We start from the raw sequence: 21,060 nt of genomic DNA, 5'->3' as shown, positions 1-21,060 counted from the left end.
TATTTACATAAATAATTAAATTTAATAATAACGCATTTCATATCTCATGTAATTTAAATTTGTGCTTAATCAATGAAAAATGAAATACATGTCATAAAATGATATTTATGTTCGCAATATGTACATAATGTATGTACATATAGCACTAAGTAGATATCTGATATTTTACAATTTGGCACATTGAAATTTCATATGTTTTGTGTATTATTTATTCAATGCCTGACTTATAATGAAATTCTTTGGGCGATCAAAACAAATACTTGTTTTGTGAGATTACTGACCGAAAACAAATATCGTAACGATTAACTTTAATAGACTTGTAAGATATATAACTATTGGGAAAACAACATGTGTTGTAAAGTGATAATTAGATTATTAACTTCGACAAAACATGATCAAGTTTCACACGTAGCGACCGTATGCAACAAGACACTGTAGACAATTATAACTTCAGAAATACATTAATAAATTTAATAACATGTTCTAGTTTTACGGGTATATGCTGTTCGTTCGATTTATAAAGGTGCAAGTTTTCAAATGCGGTTGCATTCATTCATCGAAGTGCACAGGAATTTTACAAACATTAAAATGTCGTCGTTCATCTTATTTACTAATAATTCCATTAACAGTTACATTTTAACGCTTAGCTAAATCAGTCTAATTCTTAAAGCGACATTAATGTCTAACAATAAAGCTTAAACAAATGCTATACAAATCATACACTGGAAGTATTCAAGTACATAATAAGGCCACCATTATGTTATTTGTTATGCAACCAATTTACATCGACAACTAATAATATAATTAATTAGTACAAAGTTAAAACTGACACAAACTAATAATATGTTAACAGGGTTTATTCTGATATAAACAACTTTACAAATGTAATTAATTATTCTAAACAAAGGCGGTTCTTGTTATTTATATATTAGTTTTCAAATCGAAAATATAATGATAAATTGATGTTTATATAATTTGTTACACACTGTTAAAAATTCATTGATGTTGGTCTGACTTTGCGTTACTGGCAATGGTTCAATTTGTTTGGTGGCAAATACATCTGTGTTTAGCTAGTGAATTGAGAATATCGTAATAAATTGAACTGCAGAAAAATATTATAATTTGTTTTAAAACATAAATCAAATGTATAGTTTCTGTTTTATGACACATATATTCAGATACGCAATATTGATTGTGAGATAGCATCATACAAAGTGTGATGTGTATTCATAAAAATCTTTCTAAAACCAGCACTATCAGTGACCCCTAAACATACAGTTAAATATAATGCACCCATACGATATAAAATCTTTACGAATTTATCAACATTTTAATAGATGATCACAAAAATAATGCACCAGTTTAATTAACACGTTAATACTAAACAGATGTAAACGTCGAGCCAGCGGCGAGCTTCAACTTCGAAAACAATTTAAAGCTTTGCATAATTTACAAAAGTAAACTTTTGAGTCACGCAACGAATTTTATTCTATTGCAACGTTAACGGACGTGTCGGTGTTGTAGCATCGTATTTTCATTCGAGGAAACCTTACGAGTCTACAAAATTAGCACTATATTTACAGGCCATTGACAAATTAAATATGACACATAAATCGCGAAGTACAAAACTACATCCGTGGGAAGATGGGCGAGCGGATGCCGCGGCGGTCACAAGCGCATCTCCCAGAGGATGAGGTGCGCGTCCTTAGGGTTGGGGTCGGCGGCGGGCTGCGGGCGCTCGGCCGCGTCCGCCGTCTGGCGCCAGTCCACGTAGCCGCGCCCGCCCACCACCGTGAGCACGGAGCGCCGCGCCGCGCCCTCGCCCACCACGAAGTCCGCGCCGCGCAGGCTGCGCGCCGCGCTGCGGGGCTCGCCCGCGTCCGCGCGCATTCCTATCCGCTCCGAGCGCTCAGACCCGCTGGACTTGGCCGAGCCCGAGTCCGGCGTGGACACGGCCACCGGCGCCAGCGCCGCCGCGCCCGACGCGCCCGAGCTGGTGCGAGACACGCCGCGCAGGGCCATGGACTCCTCGCTGCCCGACGACGTGCACAGGCTTGACGCGCGCGAGTCCACCGACCAGCTGGACAGGTCCAGGCTGCGTGGCCGGCCGGCGCGCATGCGCAGACGCCGGTCCAGCGTGCTAACGCGGAAGGGGATGGCGGCCAGCTCGGGGTCGCTCCGCCGCAGCGCCTCGCCTCCCGACCCATTCACGTCTGCTTCTCCCACGCAGTCTTTTACGAACATCAGATCTCCGTAGAGACCGTATACGTCGCATGCATTCAGGTTTGCGCACTTTGGTAAAGTCTTACTAAGCCTAACGTCACCTGGTTTCTTCCGTCGCACCACAGCAGACTGGACACGTTGTGGTCTGTATGGGCTGGCTTCTTCTGATATTCTTCTCTCCAGCTTAGGTTTCTCTGTGTCTTCTTTGCCATCTTCCTCCTTAAACTCTTGGAGTGTGTTAACGGTTTCGGCGAGGGCGCGAGCGTTGGAAAGATTCCGCCGCACCGTATTAACGTCCACATCTCTGGTCTCCGGCATGAGCGAGAGCAAGAAGGACACGGGTCCGGCGTGCGCGTGATATGAGGCGGCGATGTGTCCGCCCACGAGCGGCAAACCCTCCAGCTTGGGCAGGGGCACGGTCACGCTGACGCCGGCCGTCGTGCCCACCCACAGCAGGCCCTGACAGGCCAGCAGGGCTGATACGTATGCTGGTTTGCTTCCTTCCCGCGCGCCGATCGTCTTCGCAACGTCAGCTGCGATGTCAATGTTTTGCAGGTGTTCAAAAGTTTCAGCGTGATACAAACTCACGTACGTCGAATCTGAGAAAGCAGTCCAGAGGCCGACACCTGAGTGCGCTAGATACTTTACAGATCGGTCACCGTCACCTTTGAGTTCTAATATGCGCATGATTTCAGCGGTGAGCGCGTTGATAGCGAACACGCGGCGGCCACATGTGGCGTATATGATGCCGTCGACAGGCAACACGCAGTACACGGGCCGGTCACCCAGCTCGATGGCCAGCGGCTCCTGCAGCGCCCACGAGTCGTCGTGGTTCCGCCGGTACACCGAAACGCGCCCGTTAGACAGGCCCACGAACATAGCATCGCAATGGTATCGAATCTGCGTGATGGACGCGATCGTGGGTACTTCTGATAACTTCTCTTGTTTTTCGGGTTCAATTGCTGAGAATATGATAATTTTCTTATCTTCGGTACCGAGCCATACAGTGTCGCCACTTAACGTTGTTACTTGTCGTACACCACGTGCGAATTCCATTGAGGTAACCTGAAAAGGGCATGAACAGTTTAGTAATAAGCAAGATGCTTCTAAGGCTAGTTTTACTGTAATCGCTGATGGAGTAACATATGTAGCTATAGTTAGCATTTTTGAGCCATGTTGATCGACGCTGATGTTCAGCTTGAGGTTTTGTTCATTGGTCACCCTTAATCCTAAAGGCTGTCTTACATGGAGATTATTAGTGTATGATGACGTGTTCGTGTGTACCTTGGTGTCGGGCAGGTCGAGCGTGACGAGCGTCTTGAGCTTGGCGGCGCGGTGCGTGAGCACGGCCACGTGGCTGTCGCAGGCGCCGGCCGCGCTCACCCACAGCAGCGAGCGCGCGCGCCGCAGCGGGGCGCCGCGCCCGCCGCCGCGACACGTGTAGAAACACCCGCAGCGGACCTGCGTGTGGGAGCTTGTTAGTATAGAAGAGAGAACAATTTAAGGGAACCCGTCCCTATATATGTTTATTCGTTTTGTACAGGTAGTAGATGATATGTCGGTTCTTTCATTAAGGGTTACTTGTATTGACAAATTTAATGATTGATTGACTGTATTTCAAGATTTTTTTTTGGACTTTAAAATATTCTTAAAAGAAATCTTGTTTATTTCCCTGAAAAAGAAAAGTCTATATAACACATAAGAATAAGAAGAAGCAAAAATCTATTACAACTAGCCCTTATGGAATCACAGTCTTGCTTAATTAATTTGTTTTATTGGTACGCAAATTCAAATGCAATAGAATTTCCCCAGTAAAAATTGAAAAAAAGGTTACTTCAGAAACGCACCTCGGTAAGTTGCCGTGACGAATACACGGGCGTTGCCGCGACGAACAGCGGCATTTTATGCGCAGGCGCATGTTGCGAGGGGAACCTCCAGGCGGGTGAGTTGGCGGAGGCCTGCGCCAGCTGTGCCAGCCTCAGCTCGGTGGCCCACGCCAGCCTCGCGCCCGGCTCGTTGGCGCGGAAGGTCAAAGGCTCCTCGCGACCGCGGATGGTTAGCTGTAGACAGCATGAGTCCACCCACGCCATCTCGTCGTCTTTTTTCTGTGGGATTGATGTTTGTTAGTTAATTGGTTTGTTTTACTTTGTTGATTGATATTTACTGCCATAATATCCAATTCTCATGGTTTTATCAGTGCAATAATCTGAGTTTATTGGTTTGAAGAGCGGGGCCTACTAGCACAGGTATATGCTTACTTAAAAGGAGGTATTTACTTAGACTACAAGACGTACAAGACTGTAAAAGATTGATAGTTAAAGAATATATTTTTTATTTAGGGCCCACATGAACAAAAGTGATTTTTTACATAATATTCTAGTCAGTAAAAAAAACGAAATTCATCTCAATTAGCCTCACCTGTATGCTTTGCTGAATGTTCTGCAGCAGCGCTTTAAACGTATCAGCTCCTAGCTCGGGGTAGGGCATGCGCAGCGAGGCGGCGAGGTCGGCCATGCGGGACACCGTCTCGTAGTCGTGCATCAACGCCGACATCTCACTACAGAGGGAGTCACCTGTTGACGTGGACGGGACGCTACTGCTCGAGTTTGATCGTAGACTGCCGCTGCGGTTCATACCTGATGGACACATAGAACATAATTTAAGATGAAGGTTATTAATCACAAGTAAAGTAAAATGATCTGCCAGCGAACGGTGACCTTTTTTATGACATTTATCGTCAGTACTGCACCAAAACCAATGTTTTTGGTGCAGTATTGATAATAATTGCGAAAGATACTAGATAGAAATTTCATTTATAGCTTAAGAACATATCGTGGCAAAATCACAACAATACAAAATATTAATCTTCACCAGGTGATGAAATTTGACTAAAATGCGGTTATGGTCAAAATCCATTGAACAATTGGTTGAAAACCTAATTTTCTAGGCATTTGTTCCTAAATCATGACATAATAATAATATTTCACTATACACCCGAATGACTAGTAAAACATCTTTTAAAGTTAGTTATATTACCTTGAGCGAGCACCCTGCTAAGCGTAGGCGAGGTGCCAGTATCTAGCACCTCGACGTCTTGCACTGGATGCGCCCACTTGAGGCCGAGCCGCTCGGCGTCATCACTCCCCGCACCCACTGACACACACACCACTAGGTCGTTCAGTAGGAGCAGACGACGCGGCTTGCATTTTGTTAGACCACCAGATTGGTTGAACTCCTGTAAAAATATTTATGTCACTTGAGATGACTGGATCGTTATTGCTGTGGCTCACGGGTCCGCTCGTTACAAATCGAAAATAGTCCCACGGGAACATGTAATCGGGATAAAAAATATGTAAATCCAGGTTATAAACTATTTATTAACCAAGTTTCATGTAAATCCGTTCAGTGGTTTTTGCGTGAAACAGCCACAAACACCCACATACATACAAACTTTCGCGTTCATAATATTATTATAGTAGGATTGCTTTTTAATTTCTAGTTCGGAAAATTACAAGATCAGTATTACTTTAAACCTTATTTGAAGTGTACATGTAGTTAAAAATGTAATTGATATATCTTACCAACTGCAGCAAGTCGTCTTGCCGCAACAGATGCCGCTTGTCGGCTCTCGAGGCGAGTAGTCGCGCGGCACCAAACCGCGCGGCGCCACCAGCGCCCCCTGCGCCCGCTACACCGCCGCGCGTTAGCCGTCGCAATGCCGCGCGGAAAGCCTGTCGATATAAACATTATAATTATTACATACCGGTAAGGTATGAAAGAGGAAAAATTGAAATGAATTGACGTAATGTATGTGTACATTAATTTTTGGGGGGAAAAGTGAAAATAAGAGAAAATGTGGTAGGTAATATTATCATTTACGTGCCAACCTATTGCGAATTTTGCCATAATATTCCACATTTTAAACAAAAGTTAAGGTAAATATTTTACATGGATTTAAAAAGAATCTTTACTAATATATAATCTATACTAATATATAAAGCTGAAGAGTTTGTTTGTTTGAACGCGATAATCTCAGAAACTACTGGTCCGAACTGAAAAATTATTTTTGTGTTGAATAGACCATTCATCGAGGAAGGCTTTAGGCTATAAACCATCACGCTGCGACGAATGGGAGCGAAGAAACAATGGAAAATGTGAAAAACAGGGCCGGTAAATCATAACTTGTATCTTCTACTCACGGGGACGAAGTCGCGGGCAAAAGCTAGTTTACAGATAAAAGTAAACTTATAACCCGCAACGTAAGCTTCATATTTAAATATTACCTGTGTCCTCTCAGCATCTCGTTTCCTCTCGTTCAAGGCATCGGCTAGGGCTTCTAGCCTCGTCAAGGCACGTTGGAGGGAGACGCGGTCAGCATGGCCCGGGGGAGTGTGTTTTAGAAGGTCCTAAAAATAAATAGTATATTTTTACTTTTGTGTCATTTTTGTAATTTTTTAATATTGTGATGAAATAAGACATATTTATGTTTAGCGTTTGACAGTCCTATTTTACAAAGCTAAAGTATTGTGTATTGGTTGTTTGAACGCAAAAATCTCAGGAATTACTGGTCCGATTTCAAAAACTATTTCAGTGTTACATAGCTCATTTATTGAGGAATGCTAAGGTATATATTCAATTACGCTTTCATTAATAGAAGCAGAACAGTAATGAAATGTTGTTCCAAAAACGAGAAGTTGCGTGAAGTCTAAAACTGATTTGCAAATCCCAAATTTATCTCTATGAAAATACATTAAAGATGTCGTGAGCATCAGGTAGTTCAATACAACAGGTAATTTAGAATCAGTAAAACCGCAAAACGATTTAAACAAAACATCTACAGTTAACAGTACCTACAGTTACTGTTGTGCACACGAGTTTGTCACACGTGCATACTGCAGAAAATCTATCAATTTGTAACCTATGTATTAAATACATAGTAAACTATTAAGCGATTTTCTACGGTGACATGGTACCACCTGTCATGTAAGGTGTTAACGTACGTTGAATTAATAATGCCGCGTCGGATCCAAAGGTCTAACTTGTGAAGTATTAAATTACATTTGCTATTCAATATATGTGCTGAGGTGATTAATAATAGTTTTGCGTATGTTGTCACATATTTTAATATTTTTAAAGCCGTTTTATTATGGGTAGATAGCTAATAGTCAAATAGAGGTAGACTGGTTAATAAAAGACGGAGGAGAATTGATAAATGATGATTTTCGAGTTTTTTGAAATAGTTTAGAATGTTCAGCTGGATTAGATATCCAGTTCTAGTTGCGATGTGTCATGTTTATAGATAAATTAAATGCGACTAGACCTCTACTAACTAATTACTGCAGAAAACTGATATCAAGATAATGACAAGCTCACAGCTTTCATAACTAATTGCATAATATCTTCATGTCACAATATGGTGTAACAATCAATGATTTAAACTGCTTCCAAATCCCTCTCATATGAATGAGTGCAAGCCACCTTTGGGATCAAAACTTTTCTACTTGGTTGAACATCCTTTAAGAGAACATCGTAAAAATGCAAAGCCCAGATTGTTCCAGTGACGCAAAAACTTGACATTGTGAAGAGGTCACACCTCGTTCACAGAAGAACAATGGTAGTTCTGAATTCGCATTGTTATACGGACCTATCTATCCTTTTTACGATATCAATGCAGTTAGCTTAAACGCATGCTTTCACTGCAAAACCGGACTACAGTATCTCAACTTTGACCAGCAATTGAACAATCATACTATGGGATGACGTCGTTTCGTAAAAGAATACACCTTTTAACTCATCAGAGCATCACAAAAGCACCAGGCTAAACTGTTGTTCGACTAAAAAGTATATACTCCTAGCTTTATTATTATTAACATACCTGTAAAAACATGATGAACTGTGGAAACCTCTGCACGGGTTTCACCATCAGGCCAAAGAAGGACAGTCGGTCGTGAGCGCTGATCTGTTTGACCTTGAAGAAGTCAGCAAACGCTGACTTGCGCTTCGACTCGATCTTAGCGAGCTCCATGGCAACAGAGAAGTTGTTGATGAAGTCCGAATACACGTCGAGCACCACGGCCTTTGAGAACGCGCTCAAAAAGACCTCGCCTGCAAGAAGAAATATTGGTAATAAACCTAATTGTTGAGATTTGATAATGCCCGGCACTACGAAAATTTGGAGTGAGATATTTATGCCATCTATCCACGCATGATGCGTACTACATTTTTACAAAACAATGTGATATATAGATTTTGCTTGATGGCAAAGAAACTGCATTAACTCTTTAGCAAAACTTTGAAAGAAAACTTTGCATTTAAGATCATTATTGATAAGTGAAGTAAGTGTATATAAACATACTGATGAAAAATAAATTAACCGTAGAATTCACTCAAATGATAATTTAAGAATTAATTGACATTTATTTGAAATTAGTGAACGGATGCATGTAATTTCTGCAGCACGAACATTTTGCAATGCTCCATAAGAAAAGTTAATGGGGAACATCGACCTTCCTAATAATAATATATTAGATTGAAATCATGAACTTTAAACTAAGTTTAAATAGTCATTATTGATTTTTGTTTTTTACTTTGACTTTATTAGTTTAATACATCCTTATTTTTTGCGGTTATGATGTCAAATGTATTTTTTGCCATTAGACACAATCATTAATCGATTTATATTCTGAATTTGATTAGTTTTATTAAAAAAACTACGTAAATATTTGTGTTATAAATTTTATATGATTTGAATGAAAAAAGAAAAAAAAATGAATTCAAACCTCCGCGATACAAGGATTAAATACACTACTGCGAGATCGTTCTTTAAATCAATTTATTACAAGTTAAAAATCTATGGCGTACCTTACACGTCAGTGCGTGTTTGTACACAATTTAATTGTATCAAGTATCAAAGATACAGACATTATCACATGCGGGTTAACAAGGATGAACAAGTTAGTACCTAAAGACAAATTTCATACTATCACAGCCCGCATCCGTTAAAAGAACCCTAATAACCTATTTACTGCTCTTCAAAAAAAGGTAATAAAAAGCTAAGAGGGTGGTGGAAACGCTTTGTGCAAGGAGGAAGTGCAAAAACGTGGGATAAAATAAAAAAAGAGGAACACTATCCCCGGAACTGAGAACAGGTAGGCACAATTGACAAACCAAAGTGTCAACTTATTGTAAAGGACTCCTTTTGAATCATTTGTTCAGCGTTTTAGAAAATGTGCGTGAGTATGTTGTTTAAAGAGAGTGTATAGAACTGTATTATGTTGCAATAGGATCGAAATTCAAAACAATATAACAGAATACATACAGCGCTATCCACGTGCGGAAACACTGAGAAGACAAATTTCTCAAAGAGACCAATAAATTAAGGGTTGAAAATAATAACTCCAGCAAGTTATACAATTCAGGTTTATGACAAAGAGTCTTTTTATTTGAAATTATTTGAATTTATACGATAACTTGATAACACGTCATGTCGTTGATCAATTTCACTGTCAAGATCGCATTTGACATCGCTCTTTTAAAATTTCGGTGCATAAAAAACCGTATGACTGCTAATTCGGTCATTGACCTAGTCCACGACAAAATCTACCTAATTATTTCTGTTCTAAAGAAAATTTTTTTTGCTTAGTTACCTATTTTTTCATCGCGGTCCCACGTTCGCGCGCAGTCAGCGAGCGCAGTGCGGAAGTGTAGGTGGCATTGCAGGATGTCAGGCAGCCGGTGGAACAAAGTCTGGATTTTACTTGCGTTCAGAATCGCTGGGCTACTCTCCTCGAGGGGTTTCTTGTAGTCCTGTAGAAAACACACATATTGTAATTTTCAGCGTTGAGTAAATTGGCTTGGGAAGATCGAGTCATAAACGTATCTTGTAAGGTACTCAATCAATCAAGTACCTAGTCTTTTTTGGTAAAGCGGGGGAATCTTCAAGGACACCCGCCCATAGATATTGACAGACTCTTAATGGCTAAACCCAAATGGGCATGCTGCCATTCGTAGTTTTGGTGTCTTCTACAGGCAATCTGGGTAGTCTGCAAGACAACCCCGAAGAAGTCTGGGTTAAAGGCTAGACAAATATTTGCGTTGATATACGTTAATGTATTGTATATAGGCTTATAGTAACGACTACAACAATAAAACTATGTTTTGAAACGATAGGCACAGGTGTTCACTCATTGTTTAGTAACTTGCTATAGTAAACTTCAGTTTAATTATAATCTTAGATTAACACTAATTACATGAGTTACAAACATGGTTATTGAAATGTTCTAAAAAATAATTCTATTTACTGGCATTTGCCCAGTTCTGCTGGCGAAATAATTCAATTACTGAATATCGCAATGTTTGAGTGGTGGTGTATGATGGAGTATGGCGAGATCTAAGTAATATGCTGTGGTTACGGTTTATAAACAAAATGAATATAAGGTATGCACATTACAAAGTAAATAATAGTTACATTGGATTGCGTTTGTTTACTTATCTGTCATTTAATGATATAATGCATAGACATGAGTAAAAAGTTGTATGTCCCTGACGGCTATGTAATGATTGTAATGTAACATAATTATACACATCAGCCGCATAATTATGCACAAGCGTTACGGTATTAATTTACATTTGTAAATGTGAGACCGGTCAGTTTTTTTACAACGCAATATAAAAATAATCAAAGTCCAATGAAAAGATGTTCTAACTTCTAATGGTGTGTGGTGTTCAGGTAGGGGCACATAAAAAGTAATACCGTCATAAGTTGCGTCATTTCTTATTATAGTTAGTTGTCGTATTGAATGTAAATTGTGTACATGCCAGGCTTGGGTCTTGTGAGGCAAACTGTCCACTACAAACTACATAATGTACAAGATTGCTTCCGCGAGCGTCATATTTCATAGAGCATACCTTTCTGTTCGCCATAGACAAAGGTAAATTGTGAATTCCGTTTTGTGCATTTAACTCAAGTGGTTTCACATTGTCTCTGCCCGCAGTGGCCTTCACGTCTACGTAAGTTTACGTAATTGTTTCTGGATTTTTTTTCTAATAAATGGTCAGTTGTTTATGTCACATTTAATGGATAAGTTGTTTTATTGCCTTTTTTGCTTAGTCTTACATCAGCTTTACTGGTACGGTGCAAGAGACATCGAATGGAATGTTCTTTGTGAAGTATTATTGAAAAGCATACCCGTAGTTGTAATTAAATTATTTTAACCATAGTTATAAAGATCTCTTATTAAGATTTGATTAATTCTGTCAACTGACATTTAACCGATGATGAGGTAGCAGTATAATTGTGTGTATACCCAACACAATAGCTAAGAGAATCATTATTATGATACAAGATACCAAGATGGAAAAGATAGAGTTAATTACAAGACAGACAAGGCCGCTGGTTGCAGAAGATTCTCTGAAGCATCGCTCATTTAGATAATTATGTACTTAATATCATGAAATATGAATCAAAATATGCGAAAGCAGGTTAAGGATGGTACTTGTTTAATATTAATTGTTAGTCATTGGAAACAATGCTATATAAGGATAAATAAAACTGAAACAATACTGTTATCATGTTGGGACATGACGCGCTGTGGGCGCAGTCTACTGTGAAGTACATTTTAGGCTTGACAACATATTCAATAAGGAAATTTACGTCCGTGATAGGTCAACAACAAGTTTTATTTAATCATTCTAATAAACTAAATATTCCCCCAATGTAACACACATTGGGTTTATATGTATAGTGACTAATGTATTTGGAAAATCTAGCGCAGAATTTTGTAAAAGGATTAGTAAACTAGGATACAGCAGCTTTCTAACCTATCAACGTTACCAATACTGAAACGTTTTACATGTAGTGCCCGAGAGTTACTCATACAGAATGGGCGTGTATAATGCATGTATTCATTAGAAATGTTTCACAGTACTTACTCTATTTAGAACAAAAGTACCAATTTACCGCATTAAACACAGCCCAGTGGTTGTCGGCGCTATTTTCATTACAGAGGGACGACCTCGTACAGTCTCGCTTGCAAATAGTGCCTATTCAAATTGCCCCACTTCCTAATATGCTAATCTATGGCATGTGAATTGTGGGCGAAACAATGCTGAAGTGGGCCAGACAGGTTAATATTTACATACGTTTGGTTGAGATTTTTGACATTACCGATGCAACGTCAGTTCCCTGTTCACTGTACAGCTTTGTGTGTAATCAAAATACATATACATTTATTTGTAAGAAAAAAAGAAAGTTGCGAAAATAATAAACTGTAAATACGGTTGTTTAGAGAAAGCTTTCGCTTTTGTTTGTTTGTGTTGAGAGTGTAGCGAGACAATAACTTTAATGGTAATGTTAATCAGGCAATTGTGTGTTGTAATACAAGAATGTCGATGATACCATCCTGACAGCACGATTTCTCTACATCAATATCGTTTGATTGTAATCAAATAACAAGACAAGATATTATTCAAGTTAAGGACAGACAAATTCAATCACTAGTCATACTGCGCGCATAAAATTAGTTACATAAGACAAGTAAGTACTCTGGTATCTGGTAGCCATTTAAGTTACCCTGCATACTACTTTCAGAACAGGTAATCTCATTAATAAACGCAGATACATGGGCGCTAACGTCTAACACGCAAGCAAGTCAACTTACTGTTTAATTAAGTGCCCTGTCAAGTCACTCACGGACCTCCTTCGTAGAAAACAAAAGTGCCACTCACATTAGCATGCATTTGCCAATTCGGTTGTTACGCAATGGGAACTCAAGTTGTTATGATCGTATTATAATTGCCGGCCATTATGCCATCAATCTAAACGTGCTTCCTCCACGATCACGAATTTCACCGGAGTCATGAGAAATGTCAGCGTATGTTATTCAAACAGTGCGACTAGGATCCGAGATACTGTGATAGTTAAACCGGTTCGTGTACAGTAACTGCTATTAGCTGGTCGGTTTGTTGACAGTGAGCTTATTTTGGTTGACCATAATTGGACAAGGCAAATATTTAGAGTCTTGTCTTGTTGCTATAATGCCCGTAGTATTCGCTAAAGTTATATTGCTGTCTTATTTACATTATTTACTTGCCTCTGTGTTCAATTGGTTTAATATTTGTGTGTAAATATTAAAGACAAATTGGTCGTTTCCTGTGCGCTGCACGCAAACTCTTTGTACCTACAGACATATATGAGCGGACTATGACAAGCATCAATTACACGAATGAGCGATGTCACTTAATCTCCGTAGCTTATTGACATCTGTCATGCACTTATAATGCAACAATAGAATAAGGGTACTTATTTACGATTACATACGTGCAGCTAACAATGTGAACTGTTTGAAGTAAGCTGAGGGACTAATGAGTGAACGCTAAGCACGGAGGATTTACATGTAAGGTAAGTTATTATTTACTCTCATGTAATGGGTTTATGCAACGTGTGTTGCTCAAATAGATTAGCCTTCTAACTGGTACTATGAAGGAAGCCTCTGCCTGTATAACATGTTTTTAGTGTCGTCTTAACATAATAGAAAATGTGATGTAAATGTGTCATTACTTGTACCCATACAAGTGACATTCTGATTACCTACTCTAATTTTTTCGAGGAAGAAACACTGGATCTTTCGTGTAAATTTTGATCAGCTGATCACATTTATGTATAGTAAGGGCCATTTTGTTTGTTAAATTAAGAAAAGTTGTTAATTGTCATTTTCCCATTTTTCGATCTTCCCGTTGCGATCATCATAGGTTCGTGCACTTAACAGATCGATTTTCGATCGATGTAGATACTTAGTGTTTTGATAACTTACATTGATAAGCCTTTGCAGTGTAGCGACGTATGAGTTCTCGCTGTGTATGATGGCCGCGACCACGTGCCGGCGCCGCAGCTGCACCGGCGACAGCGAGTCCGGCGGCGCGCCCAGCGACGGCGGCGGGACCCTGCCCCCTCGCACTTCGCCCCCGCATGAGAACAAGTCCTCCTCCAACTGAAAACGTCACACAACAATTGTACATCTTTGCACATCATGCACTGTTCTACACAAACTCAATGTTCATTAAATTCGCTTCGAGTCCCGATTGTTCCGATGACGCTATTCGATGCCCGTGTCTGTTAAACGCACAGAAATAACTTGTGTATTATTCAGCTGCTGTACGTGTTTCGAGGACGCTTTCCGGCCGCGCCGTACATTTTCACTGGCCGTTTGTAATCTTGCAGCACGATCACGTCACAAATCGCGTCATCGGAACACTGTCTTACTTATAAAACGTAAACGTCAAAAGTAACACCAAACCGACCACGTGACTTACATTAAAACTTGTCAACGTATAATGGGCCTTATCATGAAGAATGTTCATGCAGAACGGACAAAACATGTCTACGATATTGTCGAGGAACGAACTGACATTGAATTAACTTTTGACATTTACGAATCACACGTTATTCACGTCGTCCCACTAAAAATAAACTGAAATAAGAAAATTACTATCGTGTACATGTATCCAATATGGTAGCTGACTGTGAACCAATCTGACATCATTATATCACATGTTAAAATAGATTATTTGTTTAGCGACTTAGACCTCCGTCGAGGCGGAGGCGACGCGCACTACGATACACTCGTTACTGCGGTTTGTTGTTGACTGACTACTCAATGACCCGATCATGATTCATCTTAAATATACATAATTGTGAATCATCTATACTATACCACACTTAATGAATAATGTTACATATTATAACACAGCAATGTAAAGGGATAAAGGCAATTTAACAGCAGAAATGCCACTATAGCTCGCAGTTATACTAGACCGGGATGGACTTATAAATACGTCTATTTAAATGCATTCCTTGTTTATGCCATCATTCAATGAAAACCAGTCATTCATACAAAGTGAATAGTAAATAGTTGTTGCGAGAACTGCAGTGTTCTACAAAGTGTTACAAAGACCGTTTGTACTGGAGACAATGCATTGAAAACTATTTCTGCGATTTGGGCCACCACGTGCCTGCTTACAACTTATTAATGATTCTGTATTGAACGTCAGAAGATTAGGTCAAGCAAAGGCTTACTACAGTACAACATATACATGTAAGGATCACACCACCTCCACTCTTTATTTTTAGACTTTGTAATCTGGTGAGTTGTGGCCCAAGGCTAGCCTGTCCCAAGTTTTGCCTATTCGAAGGTCTCTCTTCGTCATTCTGTTGTTATGTTGGAGTTGTCCATACCTCTGGTAATTTTGGCATCTTGTCCGTCTCGTGTCCATGCATGTCGTACTGGTGCGAGGAGCCCCTGCGCACGCTGAACCACCTGGCCAGGCGCCCCCCTCCCTCGTCGTCGGGAGGGGGGGCAGGCGGCGCCGGCGACGCTCCACCACCGCTCCGCCATCGCTCGCACAGCTCACGAGCGCGGCTCAGCGTGTTGCGCAACTGACCGCTGCTCCTGAACGAAAAAAAAAAACAATTTTTACATACCGTGCCTATATTGTAATCTAATTGAAAAGGATTTTAGAATATGGTATCCTTAAAAAATGCGAAAGTAAAAAAGACCTGCTTTATCTACCATAGATGGTCCAAGAAAAACCTAAGGAGAAAAAGTCGAGGAATAAAATCTTAGGTTCAAGTTTCTTCGCATGAGCTGTATATTACGGATTTATGGGATAATGAAAAAGTCACGATAGATTTATTAGCACAGATACCTTCGTGACGTTCACAGTTTTATGTCAGCAATAGCCTTGTCTCCTGTTTTTTTTTTTAGAATTAAATTTATATGGATATTTGGAACTTTAAGATGCTTAACCCACATCGTGACGTAATTTACAGGATATGGGCAATTAGCGAACACGGAAGACGTACATTTAATGATAGAAAACAATAATTAGTAGTGAAACTCGTAATAAAAACTGGAGCTGATCGGATGGCTTTCTGTACAAGTCAATAACTTTCTGTAGTACAAACTAGTAAGCTTTAGTTATGCAATCTATTTTATGTTGAGAATTGATTATGCCAAATTAAATGTTGTAATAAATAAGCTATAAAATCAAACTCAATTAGGTGGAATGTTATTAGATAACAGTTTAAACGGTTGTTATATTATTTATGAGATGGATTTTAGTCAACAACAATTTTATTGTTCAGACACAGCAAAAAGTCGCTAAATTGGTATAATCGTCTGATGTCAAAAGCGACAATGGGGCAATTAGTTGTCTAAATACTAAACAAAGAACGGCTTGAAGGTTAAATAAACAATGTAGCAACGGTTATACAATATTTATTAAATGTTTTATGTATGAGTTGTATTGAAGTCGCGAATACATTTCGATCTTATTTGGCTATGTGACGAAATGTAATATAGTGTTTTGGTGTTGCCACACACTAAATAATCTGAGTAATTCAATTATTAGGTGCCAATTGAGCTTGCAATAGAAGTAACATATTTTTGTTCATGCTTCTATTGTTATTGCAAAAAGCAGCAATTATATTTTTTATGTTCAAGGTTCTTACAGTTTCTTTGAACGAATAGAACTAGTTCTTAGTTTTTCTATTTTAAGACTATAAATTCAAAGTTTAAAAAAAAGTACCGTTTTATTTAAAACGTATAAGAGCACATGTCGAACATAGATAGCCACTGATTATCCTCAAAAGTTAGTGGTAGTCCATTGGTATAACCAAACAAAAATAGCTTTTAATTTCACATTTATTTTAATTTACCTTGACTGAGAATACTAGTAAACACCTAAATGTGTGAAACTGAGTGCAAACTGTTAGGCAACTGTTGGTTTTTCTCGAGCGGTCGCTAGATTTCGTAAAAGTGAATAAATAAGAACTACTTACTTCTGTTTTCATAATCATTTGATAGAAGAGGCTTGCTTATAACTCTGGCTTTTAAATTTAATGTACCCGGTTTTATTTTACTAAGCGTTGTAATACAGGGGTATGGTATGGATATGTATAAAAACTGTATGTCTTGAATTAATCAGAATTGTTCCATCAATAGTTTAGATTTGTAAAGAAAGTATACTTAAAAAAAACGACTTCTGCTGTATTCAGGCTTAAAACAAGCATTCGTCGATCACGACGTTCTCGCCGGGATCGAACTCGCGAAAAGTCCCGCTCAGTGAGTTTGGCGTCACGGCCTACCTCTCATCTATACGTGAGTAAGTTTAACTAATAATGCATACTTGATCTCGTTATATTAATGTTCACAAGGAAGCATGCATTTAACACTTGACATTTATATTGATAAGAGTGATATCACTAAATGACCACATTTCCTAGATATTACATAATCCTTAGCAAGGTCTGCAAGGTTAAGACAAGTCTGAGTCTAAACATTACTAAGATACATAATCAGTTTTATAACTTGTGTCGATCATTTTCAAAACATAAACTATCAAAGGTTATGAGCAATAATCGTTAATTATATACCTACGCATTATTTACAAAAGACCTAGAAATACACAACACATATTCAATGGGATTTGTTAAGTCGCGTCTTCACCGAACAAAAATTGTGATCTTTTGAGTTGGTGATAAGCTTCTTTAATTTCCTTGAGTTAAATAATTAATATGTAATAGAAATGTTCCCTAGTAAAATTAGTTGTTATATCTACAAGTGTTCCCGGTACAACAAAATGTTATTTTTTGTTTTTGTTTATTTTTTTGTCGTGTCCTAAATAATTTAGCAATTGAAAAAGGATTGAACATTGATCACCACGTTTGCGCGGTAGGTGGCATGGTTGTGTTGGCAACAAAAAAATAATTTGCGGTAATCATATTTTTTATAACATTTTGTTTTGGTGTAGACTCAATGAAAAGAAAAGAGGGCGATACCAAAAGAGTTCGAAAAAGTTTGAATAATTAAAACTGCAAACAATTTCTTAAATCACGCCTCAACACACAATATTCCAAGGGGTATAAAGTATGAAAATGATTGTACAAGTCACAATAAAGTTAAACCGACGTCGTTCTGTCTGCAGTTAGTGCTTTATCTGTTGCAATGACCCGAGTCATAATTGTACACACACCTAATGGTTTATGCGTCGATAAACCGCAATATTCAATTGTAAATATTCGTATATTTTAAGATTCGCATATAATTCTCAAGAGTTTATGGCACCTTTGTATGAGAAAATCGATATCGAGTAGTAAGTTTTATTAAATTGAATGTATTGTAGAAACAACAGAAAACGACTAGAGTCCTGTGGCGTCAAAAACAATAAAAATAAATGACGGTCATCTTGCGAGTAACTTTCATACGTCATTCTTTATAAAAAAAAGTATTGTTTGTGCCAACACAAAGTACATAAAATGACGCTTATTTACTTGATCAAAAGTACCTAATTACATTGGTAAGAATAGAACACGCATTATGCACTGTTACAAACATTTAGATATGCCAAAAAGGACTTAGGAATAAGATCTCTTGAATTACCAGTACATTACATACTAGATTGACACTGCTATATTGGATATCTGGAATATTATTAATACGTACATCCACACTGCCCAAGCTCAATTCTCAATACAAAGATAAGAAAATATAATAAATAGTATTTACATCGTAAATAATGCGAATTGCAGCTGCAAAACTAGAGCACTGTGATAAATGCAAGCATCATTACATAAAAAATACACAATGTTACATTATTACTAAAAATACCTAACTAAAGACGACCTCCGTGGTCGAGTGGCGTACGCACCGGTTTCAAGGTGTCGCTAGCTCTGAGGTCCCGGGTTCGATCCCCGGTCGAGTCAATGTAAAAATTCACATTTCTACATTATCTTTTTTTTTTTTTTCCTCTGTGTGTAGTCACAGTGAACAGACGTGTTTTTGTGAGCTCCTCAATTTAAAAAAAAAGTTTTGCTATTATATTTAAAATTATTAAATGAAAGACACTTAGCAAGTACACCACCCTCTTGCTAGTTAAAATAATTTATTTTCAACACAATGGACAACAAATTTTCAAGCAGTTTGGCAGATCTGGAGCAGCTGTTCCATTCCCGTATGGCTGAATATGAAGATAAACTGGTCAAAGCTTCTGCAGGAGCAGGTCAACCATCAGACAGCATAACCTCCATCAGCAATGACTTCAGGGACTTCAAGACCTTTGTTTGGCAAGCACTGTCTAAGTTAAAATCCCAAGTTGAGTTGCTTGGCCATGGTTTTGACAGGCATGAGACCCTCATGCGAAGAAAGGTGCTGCTGCTTCATGGGGTGCCTGAGAAACCAGAAGAAAATCTGCATACAGTTGTGACGGACATTATTACCAGAAATTTAAAATTGGAAGAACTAAGGGACAATACCTTGCATGTTTGTCACCGCTTAGGCCCTTCCAGGCAGAAGACTCGACCCATCCTAGTGAGGTTTTTCAAGGTAGAGCATCGGCAGCTTGTTTGGGACGGCAAGAAGCAGTTAAAGGGCTCGGGCATCACCATTTCTGAGTTTCTGACTCAGACTCGACATCAAGCCTTCCTTGCCGCCAGGAAACATTTCAGCGTCACGAAGTGCTGGACCACTGAGGGCAGGATAGTGATCCTTTGCCCTGACAATATTCGGCGGAAGATTGAGACGGTAAGTGAGCTCAACGAGTTGACAACCCGTTTTCCTACTGGCGCCATTGAGACCTCCGGCTCCGACCCTGGTCCTCTTAAAGACGCCCCAGAGACCTCCAAGGCTCAGCGAAAGGCGAGGCGTCGGAACTGAAGACATCATGCACTTTCACTAATTCACTTCTAACTTCAATCTCTTTTGCTTTCGTCGGTACTTCAATTTAAATTTGCGTTAACTATAATTCCGTTACTTTTAAAATAGTTCTATAACTTCTTGAAGGTATAACTGTATTTTGTTGTGCACAGTTCTATATTTATTGTTGCCACTTTATTACTTTTAATATTTAATTTAAAGGTCAGTGCACCTATAATTGTGTAATACATACTTTGCAGAATCTGTGGTTATTTCCTAGTGACATCTGTCAAATTGTGTCTAACTGACATCTTCTTGCTGCGTTCATTAATACTTGCGCGTGAGTGTTTTACCTGATTTGGCTTCATGTCTTTTAATTTGTTTCATTTTATTTTTTTTATTTTTTTTTGTTTCTGTTTGTCGTTCTTTGTGTTGGAATGTACTTATTTCTTATTAATTCACCGGCGAGAAGGGTGGTCGTTGCTATTGCTACGTGCTTATTAGTTATTAATTTAGTGTAAAATATTATTATACATATATTAATTTATTTATTTTTAATTATTTAATGGATGCTCTCGACGAGCTTAATGATAGTTTTTTTTCCTGCTCTTCCGAATCTTGCGGTTATGTTAGCGCGGACGACTTAAATTCTACTCCCTCTTTACACGAACAAATTTCTTCTCTTTTCTCTGAACATCGTAACAATTTTAACGTCGTGCATATTAATGCCCAGAGTGTTCCGAGTCACCATTCCGACCTTCTAGCATCCTTTAGCAACACAAACGTCGATGCCATTTTGATTTCGGAAACCTTCCTCAAACCTTCACTTCTCTCTACTCAATTTTCTCTTCCCGGCTTCGTTCTCATTCGTAATGATAGAACTGGGAAAGGTGGTGGGGGTGTTGCCATTTACTTGCGAGCCCATTTACCTCATAAAATTGTTCTGGCCTCACCCTCATTGTACTCCGAGTCATCCGAATACCTATTTCTTGAAATTTCTTTAAATTCTTCCAAAATTCTCCTTGCTGTCCTCTATTCCCCCAACTTACGCATCGACTATTTCAGCTCTCTTGATTCCACTTTGAGTGAACTTTGCCCTATTTACAAACATATCATCATCATGGGCGACTTTAACACATGTCTTCTTAAA

The 21,060-nt window shown here is 38.9% G+C and overlaps 1 protein-coding gene and 1 long non-coding RNA gene across 2 annotated transcripts; both read right to left on the bottom strand.

The window, feature by feature from the left end:
* Positions 1-238: 238 nt before the first annotated feature.
* Positions 239-15,724, bottom strand: LOC113498649 (rho guanine nucleotide exchange factor 10; the record flags this gene model as incomplete). The annotated part of the gene is made up of 11 exons (XM_026878743.1): positions 239-3,288; positions 3,508-3,684; positions 4,071-4,328; positions 4,642-4,859; positions 5,260-5,458; positions 5,805-5,954; positions 6,507-6,629; positions 8,099-8,328; positions 9,870-10,029; positions 14,034-14,210; positions 15,455-15,724. Coding segments are annotated over 11 exons (3,582 nt in total), but the record flags the coding sequence as incomplete, so codon positions are not given.
* Positions 15,725-19,127: 3,403 nt separating this feature from the next.
* Positions 19,128-20,360, bottom strand: LOC113498766. Its single transcript, XR_003401038.1, has 2 exons — positions 19,532-20,360; positions 19,128-19,446 (listed from the first exon to the last, which is right to left on the bottom strand). It is a non-coding gene; the product is annotated as an uncharacterized LOC113498766 (long non-coding RNA).
* Between the last annotated feature and the right edge of the window lie 700 nt (positions 20,361-21,060).

This window comes from Trichoplusia ni, chromosome 11, assembly GCF_003590095.1.
Source record: "Trichoplusia ni isolate ovarian cell line Hi5 chromosome 11, tn1, whole genome shotgun sequence".
NCBI classification, from domain to species: Eukaryota; Metazoa; Arthropoda; class Insecta; order Lepidoptera; family Noctuidae; genus Trichoplusia; species Trichoplusia ni.
The sequence above is the reverse complement of the archived record's forward strand: the minus strand, read 5'-3'. Positions and strand labels throughout refer to the sequence as shown.